We start from the raw sequence: 11,784 nt of genomic DNA on the forward strand, positions 1-11,784 counted from the left end.
ATCAAGGGACAAGACTTACATATGATTGGTATTCATCCTATGATTCCTATCGTTTTGATTTGGCATCCATGGATCGAGATTCGAGACATGATAATGTATCAACCCACCTACCCAACTACTAGGACAAATGCATGAATGAACAAGTTACGGATTGGGATCCTCTATTGCGCGTGGTGCGCTATAGATCTTGTGGCATGGTACCAGAGCTCGCCATGTAGATTAGCTCCCATTTGAAAGGTGCGGATCAAGCTGAAAGAGGATTTCTTAATTTTGAAATCTAGATTTTCAATTCGACCCATGCCGTCCAAATGGAAACTCATCCATGTGACGAGTTCAGGTGCCACACCACAAGATCTATAGTGCACCCCCGCACTACAAAGGAGTCGGATCCATAAAATACATGCACGAAGGGACAAGACAAAGCATATAAATCTTGAACGAGTTCTGCTAGAGTACCAGACAAAGCATATGTTTCTCATTCTCTCTCTCTCTCTCTCTCTCTCTCTCTCTCGACTGTCAACATCTCAAATCATAAATAGGATCATGATGCCGTGTCAACGACATTCACGTAATGTTGAAGAGTAGATGGAGGGCAGTTTAACTCCAATCTCTACTTGAATAATTATCCCCTCCAATTCTTGGGCACCTCCACCTTCATTACTACCACGGCACCACCACCATCTTTGTTTTTACTCCTATCTCTACCTCCACCTCTCTCTCTCTCTCTCTGTGCGTGTGTGTGTGCTTGCTTGTCATTCATTTTTTGCCTTAATTGAGTGTGTACGTGCACCACATATTGCCTGAAAGCTAGAATTGATTAGGTGAAATCATGTGATGAAGCATTGCAAAAAGCACCTTGTCATAAAAAGTAGAAGATGGTGGACACCAATGTTTAAAAACATGGAATCGGTATTCAAATCCTAACCCTAGTTTCTGTACAGAATCGGCCCAGTTTTTCTTTTTTAAATCCCTTGTGGATATAGAGCATCGTTTACAAATTATAGGACCAAGTTTTCCTTTCACCCATGGTGGAGAGGGAACCTCATAATTTACGAGATAAACCTCTCTAAATTGGATTAAAAAATGATATTTTAGACTTTCGTTAAAAAAATGTGTAAATTAATGATGATAATAACTATTCTATGAGTCCAATCATAATGTCAAATCACCTTAGATGAGTGAATTCTTTTCTCTCAAACTATAATTACTCTATAAAATGAGCATTTGAATTAATTACCCGTGTTTTCTCTCAAGCTTTTCCAAACAAGTTTGTTAGAGAAGCTTTGGATATTCGTATGGGCCTAAAATTGGCTCTTGACCTTGGCCTTAGTAGGGTTTCCTCCATTTTTAGGTGGGCTCTTTCCTACCCTCTCTGGGTTTTTGGATGACCTCCTTTTCTGAGGATCTTCTTAAGATAATATGTATCATTTTGTCCAATGACGCTAACTATATTCTCCCTAGCGGGGCTTTCTTGTGCCCTAAAAAAAATTTTAGAAAAAAATATTTCTATCACCAGTAGTATTAGATGGTTTATATCTGTTAACTATTTCTATAGTGTGAAAATATTATTTGATCTTCCATAAAAAATAAAAAATAAAAATATTATTTGATCATTTTGATTATAAGATAAATGGAAAACCCTTTAAGTAAGCTTAATCTCAATCATATGATCTATCATTTTAGTGTTTTACCTTTTTTTAACTTCAAGGATCTAAGTTTTTTCGGTACGATTCAAATAATTTCAAAACATTATATTGACATATGGCGAAGTTAAATTGGATAGAAAAAATAATCTATAATTAGATGATGGATTAAACCCCAAGGGCGTAGCTTAGTTGGCAAGGCAGTGTGCCTAAATCGATATATGGTCTGAGTTCAACTCCGCCTACCCCCTTGGAACCAACCCCATGACTTCTATGGTTCTCATAGGATCTGGTGTTGAGTTTGTTGATCCAATGAATGTGTAGAGGGGTGTATGCACGTGCCCATGGGACTAGTCGGGCCAAAGGTCCGGATCTTTATAGGAACAAAAAAAAAAGAAAGATTACATGTTTACTCAATTGGATGTGGACTTAATTGCTACTTGACATAAATAATATTTAAAAAAAAAAAAACAAAAAAACATTACATGTTCACTCAATTGGAGTGTGGACCTATTAGCTACTTAGCATTGAAAAAAAAAAAAAAAAACATCAATGTTAGATTGGCTTCTCATCCTCTACGCATGAAACGTCCAAGTCAAGCCATGGTCCTTAATGATGAAACGTCATTAGATTAATTTATCTTTGGGAAAGAATCTATTTATTTTTAATTTATTTTACTATAATATGGTTATGATAGACTAACACTGAGCTAAACTTAAGTCCTAAGCTAATTCCCTATTGTGAAAATGTTGAAAATTAAATGTACATTTTGAATTATATATTGGGCATAAAAGGGAATAGGGTATACTCTACAAACATGACAACCATAGGAAATTTTTGGGGATTATTTTATTGGATATTATTGAATGGAGAATCAACAAAGTAAGGTGATGTTAGTTTCTTATTCATATTTAATTATTGAGAAAAAGAAGGCTACTAGACTATGTGGCTCCTGCGCTCATACACAAAAAGAGTAAGAGGGAAATGATTTCCCCGTCCCCGTCCCTGTCTCTATTCTCATGAAATGAAAAATCCCACCCCTGTTAGATGTCTCTGCGCATACTCTTAGTAGCTTCCACATTTTGATGTAAGAACCATGCAGTCTGACAACAATCTCTTTATAATTACCATAGTTCGTATTTGATAAAGTTTTCTTCAATCAAGGTGAAGATAGAATCTCTACACTGTAGTGATATAAATGCTTTGATTGGATTCCTAGACAATGAAATACCCTTTTTCACTGCCTATACGTTGTGGGTAAAGGAAAAAACTCAGGTTTTGTTAATTTTTCCCCTTTTCCATTTATTCATTATCAATTGATTCGAGATCATGGCTCTAAGTATTGATATTGTATCGATGTATTCGTCGATAAATATTAATATTGTCAGAGATCTATGTCGAAACAATATTGATATTGATCAGTTTTATCGACTAAAAGGTACAATACGATCCGATACTAACTAATATTGCCCGATTTATATTGAAATTACCGATATAGACACTGACAATTAGGGGTGTCAATCATTCAATTCGGTTTTAGTTTCGTCCGATTTGATTTTCTTTACAATGTTTTACAGTTTATATTGGGTTTTTCCAATTTCAACTCTGTTCCGATTTTGGTCATCCATTCTGTTCGTTCGGTCCAATTCAATTTCTATTGGTTTCATGAAAGTCCAAACCAAAAATAAGCGGTACACTAATAACGGTTCAGTCCGGGTTTTTCCGGTTTCTTTCTGTTGGTCCAACTAATTTTGTCCGGAAATTGACACCATTCAGCCCAAACCGGTTTTGTTTAAAACACGGAATAATACCGTCACGCACTTATCAACACAGCAATCGATCATTCTTAAATATTAATATAATAATCACACAAAAAATAATAAATTTGAATAACGTAATGCAGTAAAGTTAAAGAGTCAATTGTTTAATCCGGGTTCTACACCACCCGACTGTTAAACATGACCCGAAAGTATGATGTAATACCAAAATACATCTTTATAAGTGTAATCTACTTTTTTCTGGAACGGATAACTATGAAAAGGGGCAAGATAAGTTAATAAGAATAAAAAATAAAAAATAAAAAGAAAGTAAGCTTATTAATACTATCTGAAAACAAATAATTGTTAAATTATTAATGGGGGAGATAGAGAGGGGAAGGGGGGGGGGGGGGAGTTGCTATTAAATTAGGAATACATAAAGCATGACCATTGGGAGGATAAAAATTTCCAGCCTTCATATACTTGGAGAGAGTGTGTACCATGGGAATCTAACCGAAACAGATATGAACTTATTGGATCATGTTTTGGGGGAAAGGTTTTGTGACACCAAGACTAAACAAGACTACACCAAAAGCGATAAGACACTGAACCTAACTTAAAAAATCTGACCGAAATCAAAATATTCTGATAAGAAATCAATAGCAACTTGAAATTCATATAAAAATTTTATTCTTACGAGTATATATTTACATGGTAAATTGAAATCAAACCGAGAAGAAAAACTGAAACCAAATTGAATACAAAAATGATCAAAACCGATACATCCTTATTGGATCATGTTTTGGATTCACTCATTCTCATATTGAAATTGGTTGAATCGAACCAAAATCGATCCAACCCGACCAATTGACGTCCCTAGGAATCAATATTGGATCGGTCATGACCAATACTGTTATCTGATCGATATGGATCGAACGAACAATACAACACGAACTAGGTGTTGCGAGTTTGGCTTGCCAAACCTGAGCTCGCCCAAATTGGGGGTGCAAGTTGGATATGGCAATTTGCATCTCAATCATTTGTTGTCATTGTCACTAATCACTACCATTCCTTCAACAATGATCTATCGTCCACCTTGGTATAGTTTCTAACTTTCAAAGAACTCAATCGATCCCAAAAACCTTAGAATCAATGGCTCTAGAATGTCAAGAATAGGGATCGATCAAGGAATGATCCAAATAGGCTGATTCGACCAGTTCTATTCTGAATCTTGAAATCATGATCATATTGTATCATCATATGAGAATTTCTTGAAAAGGGTAGGAGTATGGAAATTTCATTCTCTCATCAGTAATAGTATGGTATTATGTATAAATTAACACAAGTCAAACCCTAAGATGTGGAAGAGGGGCGTTGAAGAGATTATAATGATAACCGAAAAGCCCGGTTCTAACGGAGATGCGAAACGTCCTAAAACTTGGGACCTAAACGGGATTTTAATCATTTACTCATCAATCGCATCGCTTTGTATATATATATATTCCTATCATTCCGTTGACGGTAATCTCCTCCTTTCCTGCCGGTTGAATCGGTCACCCAAGGATAAAGGTGCTACAATTTTTGGCCCATAATACCCTTAACTCAATCACAATTACCTTTATACCCTTATCTCTTTAATTTTCTTTAATTTTTATTTCTCTATTTTTCTCTTACCGCAATTAATACTTTAATATATATATATTTAAATTTGACCGGATTGTAAAGAACAACAGAAATGCTTTTTTTTTTGGTAGGACTCATAAAATGATGGAGGAGAGAGGTTGCATGTGGGACATGTGTCCTCTAAACCTCGTTTATCAAACGTTGGATTTAATTACACGTGTCCAACACAACTGAACAAAATCTCTGAAACTAGGGAAGAGTGGATCCCACTTCATGCAAGTGGCCATGTTATGTTGCAATGTTTGATGGACCTTTTTTTATGATAAAACAAAACTAAGTTGATTTTGTACCAACTCACACTTTTATCTCTCTCTCTCTCTCACCCCCTCCCCCTCTACAAGTTCTTCAATTTTCCACATAAGTTGATTTTGTACCAAAACACTCTCTATCTCTCTAGCAAGTTCTTAAATTTTCCACATTTTGTACCATCTCCATCTCGATCTCCATCTCCATCTCTATCTCCATCAATATCTCTCTCTCTCTCTTTATCTCAAAATCCACAATCAGGATTTGAATTGGTCCGATCAATGGATTGAAGTGGAATCAATATGGACTAGTGAGGAATAGATCAGATTGACCCCAAAATGCTCTAACCCTAGTTTCCATGTTAGGAATTGTCCAAAGTTGAATAGACCAAAATCAAAATCGATCTCAATGGGTCCATGATCCTGATTTTTGAAACATTACTCTTTATATCGATTGAATTGATCATGATTTTTAAAACACAATTCTCTCTCTCTCTCTCTCTCTCCCTCTCCCTCTCTTCTCTTATGGGTTTAAAATCCCAAAATTGGATTCAAATTGGTCTGAGTGATGGATTGAACCGGATTTGATCAAGAACAATGAATAATTGGTCAAATTGACCCAAAAAGGGCCTAACCTTAGTTTAGTTTTCATACAAAGATCATCCAAACTGAATCAACCATAATCATACTCAGCCTCGACTGGCTGATTGGCTTTTTTCTCTCTATCTCTCTCTCTCTTCCAATAACCATGGCATTTGGCTTACAAGTTCTAAAATTTCAAATTTAATCACATAAATTTTTACTAAAAAAGAAAAAAAGAAAAACTGAACAAAAACTAACAATAAACCCACATTAGTATTTTCCATTTTGAAATTGATTTATTAGAAAAGGAGAAATCTTGGTTAGTATTTTGGGAATTAAATAGGGGTACTATTGTAAATTCAAAGCTAACTGTTATGCTATAGTTCGCTAATCCAGGACCATTTCTAATTTAATTCCCGTAATTTTCTGTAACGACAAATACGACCTGTAATTTGCTGAAAAAAAACAAAAATTTTTTTTCTTCTGAAAACTAAAAGATCTAAGAATCTGAAGTGAGATTAATTAATTAATTATTATAGGTAAGTAAAACCTGTAAAAACTAAATTTTTATTCTTTTTCTGAAATTGTGATTAAATCATTTTATTTATTTATTTATTTATTTGTTAATTTAAACTCTAGACAGGCGCCTTTAAAGCTATCTTTCTGTCATTTTAACCTTTTTAAGATGTTGTTTCTGTGTAGGAGTCTATAGCGATAGAGGTGCGAGAGAAGAGAATAGAGAGGGAAGAGACATTTAAGAAACTTATAAAGAAAAAAAAAAAAGAAGAAGTATTGATGGAGTTCGAGGCTCTGGATTGGTTCGTCTGACTTGTTTTTCTATCTGGAACTTGGAAAAGCCTGTAAGATTTGGTGGGTAATCATAGATCTATGTTCACATGGTTAGAAAAATCTGTTTTACTTTTATCTGCAAATTTTTTCATAATTAGTTTTGGAGGTCAGTTACTATTTTTAGTTTTGTTTCAAAGTCTTCTGAAACTGGTTTTTATGTTCTAATGATAGCTTGAAACGAGTGTTCATGGTTGCTCTGTAAGTGTATCCTGTAGATTTACTGCAAAAGTTGTATTTTGGGATATGGGTTTTTATTCATATAACTAAAAAAACGAGGGTTTTCGTTTTACCCAATTTTTCGTCTTCAACGAAGGTTTTCAAGATGGTTTCATTCTTTAACCACGGAAAACAACTAAGTACTTCTCTTTTCATTTAGCTCGAATATGATAAATTTGTTTTCTTGATAATAAGTTTCACTTCTCTAGGGTTTCATTTAGAAAATGTGTTTTTGATTTTTGGTTCTCTTCAAAGCTGATTAGGGACAGTATTCGTTTGGGTTTTTTTCTCAGTCAGCGAATGGTTGTTGTCTTTGCTTATTTCTGGTGCTGGGAAAAAGTTCATATACTTAAAAGTTTATCTCTATCTTCTCTGGTTTGGTTGAAAAGAGATTACTTTTTTTTAACGAATTTCTCTGCTCAAATCCGTTGAATTGTATGGCTTTAATTTTTTTGGCTGCCAAGTAGGGAAATGAATGTCTATTTGGGCAGCTGTTACTGTTCTAAAACTGGTGATTCCCCACCTTTTTTTCTTGGATTTTCTTTCTGTTTTGCTATTGCGACTGTGTTTCCTTATCTGGTTTTGGAGAAGCTTTCAAACCCTATTAATGGTATCAATTGAGAAGAATGAAGTGATACTGGTTTGGAGCGAAACAATGAAGAAAAATAGTAGTGGGAGGGTCTTCTTTCCCTACAATTATCTTTGGTCTTGTAGGTTTTGAGCTGTTTCTCTTTCTCTTTCTCTAGGGTTTTGATTGTTAAAACTGTTCTTGTACTCCGTTTACTAGATCTTTGACTTTTGGGTTGTACTCCTTTAAAACCAACTATTTACAGGTCTCACTTAATTGTTTGGTGTGATTAATTTGTCATGTTTTTCTCTTGTTGTATGGTATTCACTCATCTTTCTTCTGTACTGAAATTGACTTGCAGAAGCCGAACTGAGGACATGGATTTTTCAGAGTCTACACGAGTTGTTTTCAACAGAATCCAGAAACTAGAACCAGATAATGTTTCTAAGATTATTGGGTATCTACTGCTTCAAGATCATGGGGACCGGGAGATGATACGGTTGGCTTTTGGTCCTGACAGTTTGATTCATTCCTTAATCAATAAGGCAAAAGCTGAACTTGGACCAGCTTTACTCTCGCCTGGTTCTATGAATCCAACACCCATTTCAGATCTGCCCCTGCAGTTCACTCCCTTTTCACCAGCTTCTTCACGACCGTTCTCATCGCCGGCCACATTTAGGGTTGCTGCTCCTTATTGGGAACCACAGGTCACAACTGACCAGCAAGGAGTACAAAACATGGACTTTATTCCACCTACATATGGGGATTCTCTCTCTGATGAATATCTCCACAATCAAGCTCAGTTTTTGAGCTTGGAGGATCAGTTAGAAGCTGTTAACAACGTGGCACCAGATTTTTCAAGCAATTATTATTATCCTGAACCCTCATTGGGCACTCTAAGTGCAAGAACCAGTCGGAGATCTCCAAGCCTTCCTGAATTCCCGGTGAAGGCTTGCCACTACTTCAACAAAGGGTTTTGTAAGCATGGAACCAACTGTAGGTATTTCCATGGCCAATCCTTTTCAGATAGCTTCTCTCAGATCTTCAGCTCAAATCCGAATGAGCTGGTTAATGATGATCATATGTTCACACCGGGTTCGCTTGAGAAATTAGAGTTGGAGCTTACAGAGCTCTTGAAATCCAGACGGGGCGTCCCTGTATCGATTGCTTCTCTTCCAATGATGTATTATGAAAAGTATGGGAGGACCCTACAGGCAGAGGGTTACCTCACAGAGAGTCAAAGGCATGGGAAGGCTGGTTACAGTTTGACAAAGCTTCTTGCGCGATTGAAGGATAGCATTCGACTTATTGACAGGTGTAGTACTGATCTTTCATGGAGTCCCATAAATGAGTTCTTTGAGATAAACTCCTAACAGTTAGACTTCTATAATTGGGTTACAGACCTCATGGGCAGCACTCGGTGGTCTTGGCTGAAGACGCCCCGAGATACATGGAGTATAGGGGTGAGAGAAGTGATCCAGGTGTAATTGTTGCAGGGTCTCGACAGATTTATCTGACGTTTCCCGCTGAGAGCACTTTTACTGAGGAAGATGTTTCCAACTATTTTAAGTATGAGATTTTGATACTGTTGCAGGTTTCTTTTCATTTTGTCATTGTTTGTGTTTCTTATTGTGTTTCTGTCAAATTTTTTTGTCTATAGGAGCTTTGGGCCTGTTCAAGATGTTAGGATTCCCTGTCAGCAGAAAAGAATGTTCGGTTTTGTGACTTTTGTCTATCCAGAGACCGTGAAGATAATTTTGACTAAGGGGAACCCCCATTTTGTATGCGGTGCTCGTGTTCTTGTGAAACCCTATAGGGAAAAATCCAGACTTGTAGACAGGTAAAATCACTCACCTATTTAAATGGTTCTCTTGACTCTTCAAATGTTTACGCGGAACCGATGAATTCTTAATAGTTCAAATGAAGCAGGAGTTGGAGCAGCATTCTTGTAGGCATTGGCTACCTAATATTGATTTTTTTCTTTAAATTTCTTTCATTCTTTCTCTGAGTTCTAGTCGTTGGCTGAAATGCTACTGATATGTATTGACATCAATTCTGAGAATTCTTTAACCTCATAGTTGGCCCTTAAATGGGCACATATTGCTTTTTTGGGCTATTGTTCTGTAAAGTAACTTGTGGCACTATTATTTATAAGTCCTTACATGTGTTCATGCCACATCTGTACTACTTGCATCGAGTATAGGAAGTTAAGCATACCATATTCCAACAATTTATTACGGAAATCTGTGTTGGTTGAAATTACAGTGATGAAACCTATTTTTCTTTAGTTGTGTTCCTTTCCCTAATTTTTTTGGGGTTGAGTTTGAGATTATTCTTCTTACAGTTTTCTTCTCAATGCAGAAAGTATTCTGAGAAAATTGATTCTCCGGCATACTACCCATCTCACTTCTTTGAAATGGATCCTGAGCTTCAGTCAAGTGAGTAGATTACCTGATGAAGTTACTGCCTGTTTTATATTGTTTTATTAAGAAATGCCATGCTGTACTCTCTGGAGAATTTTGAGAATATTAATCTATTACCTACATAAGTCCTTGATATCTAAACTGCAACATTTAATTTTCATGGATGAAAGCTTGCATTAGTAGAGATTGGATGCTTAGGGTGTCAGTTTAGGCAATCATTGCATAGGAGATTCATTGTGGATAGTAATTGGATGGTAGATCTACTGTACTCACCTCGTATTTTTTTGCATGCCTATGTTGCATCAGTAGTTCTGTAGTTTTCAATCTTGTAGCGTATTTTCATTTCTTTAACATCTTAATATCTTTTTGCTCCAGTGCCCAGAATCTTCGGGAATTCTAGACTGTTCAGGAAGCAGCTTATGGAAGAGCATGAACAAGCTCTTGAACTTGAGAGAAGGCGTCTCACTGAATTGCAGTTGGTGGCTAAACAATTGACTCAGCCATATTTTGGTTACTCCATGGATGAATTGAAACTGTCAGAAGGTCTGTCTTAGTTTTTACACTGGAGATAGTTCAAATTTGTTTCTTGCTAGTGCTTTTAAATGTTTATTTGTTTACTTGCCTTAATGATTTTTCTTTTGTTGTTGGATGCCAAAGCTTCTGGAGATCACAAAGAGTTGACTTCAGCTGATCGGTTCAATTACTTGCTGAATGTTCTAAACAATGGTTCAACTAGTGATGACAAAGCAAGGCACACAATCACAAATTATACTGAACAGGAGAGGTAACTTTTCATAAGAACAAAATTTGCATTCAAGTAATGTAGCACAAATTATTAGAAGAATTGTTCAATTGTTTCTGTTGTGTTCAATTTTTTTCTGATACATATGTTTTGTCATTCTGATTTCTGTTGCAGCCAAGGACTTAATCTCCCCGAGAGTCCATTTGCATCTGCAATACCAAGCAGTATTTCTACAGTGATATAGATTCAGAAACAGAGACAAGATATAGAGGTAGAGTACTGGATTTCGAGTCTAACGCTTCGAATGCAATACAATAGCCCCCCCCCCCCCTTCCCCCACATGTAAAAAAGTTTCCCAACCAAAACTCCATTTTAGTTTTTTCCTTTTACCCTCCCTCCCTGCATTCATCTCAAGCATAGCCATCAAGTACTGTACGAGTTCATACTGAGGAAGAAAGTCAGAAAGATCGAAGCTTCTTCTCCCTGATACAATGGGGTGGAGGAGGAGGTTTCAAATAGAGGAACCAATCATACAGAAAGTTAGAAAGCTACATGTAACAAGTTTCTACACTTTTAAAAAAAATATATATATAATCACAGAAAGCAAGCAAAAGGTCTGGATCTTAGAAGAGAATGTATCATAGTCTGCCTTAGTGGAAGAAAAAAGCTACAGAATATGCAGAGTTCAGAGAAAGAAGAAAGTGTAGAATCTCTGCAACACTTAGAAACAGATGGAAATAATTTTACTTCAAACAAAGTGGTAGTAGAATCTTTATACCAAAAATGTCTTTTAGCATCTTCTTGTCTTCAATCTCTTCTGTGGTTTGATTTTGATGTTCTCTCTCGCTCTCTCTCTCTGTTGTCAATGATTTGCTCAATGGTCAGATCTCATGGTTTAAGAGATTCTCTTGTCAACATGAGTGCAAAGAAGCTTCCATATGGCAAAAATAGATATTTTCATCCATAAATTCTGTATGGATGAGCTTCTTCATAATAATATATGGGGTTGACTACACTACAGTATTAGGTGGGCCTGACTATCAGATATAGGCATTTTAACTGTATTTTTATATATT

General features: G+C 36.0%; 1 protein-coding gene across 1 annotated transcript; it reads left to right on the forward strand.

Moving 5' to 3' along the window:
• Positions 1–6,642: 6,642 nt before the first annotated feature.
• LOC122640010 (zinc finger CCCH domain-containing protein 18-like) lies at positions 6,643–11,492 on the forward strand. The gene is made up of 8 exons (XM_043833086.1): positions 6,643–6,784; positions 7,908–8,858; positions 8,945–9,112; positions 9,204–9,383; positions 9,905–9,981; positions 10,342–10,509; positions 10,624–10,750; positions 10,883–11,492. The coding sequence occupies exons 2-8, from the start codon at positions 7,921–7,923 to the stop codon at positions 10,950–10,952; spliced, it is 1,728 nt and encodes a 575-aa protein (XP_043689021.1). The 5' UTR covers positions 6,643–6,784; positions 7,908–7,920; the 3' UTR covers positions 10,953–11,492.
• Positions 11,493–11,784: the final 292 nt, after the last annotated feature.

Source organism: Telopea speciosissima, chromosome 9, assembly GCF_018873765.1.
Source record: "Telopea speciosissima isolate NSW1024214 ecotype Mountain lineage chromosome 9, Tspe_v1, whole genome shotgun sequence".
NCBI lineage: Eukaryota > Viridiplantae > Streptophyta > Magnoliopsida > Proteales > Proteaceae > Telopea > Telopea speciosissima.

Coding starts and splice junctions, on each gene's coding strand:
- LOC122640010 (XM_043833086.1), top strand. CDS start 7,921: ATGGATTTTTCAGAGTCTACACGAGTTGTTTTCAACAGAATCCAGAAA. Junction 9,384..9,904: donor AAATCCAGACTTGTAGACAG/GTAAAATCACTC, acceptor TTCTCAATGCAG/AAAGTATTCTGAGAAAATTG. Junction 9,982..10,341: donor GGATCCTGAGCTTCAGTCAA/GTGAGTAGATTA, acceptor TTTTTGCTCCAG/TGCCCAGAATCTTCGGGAAT.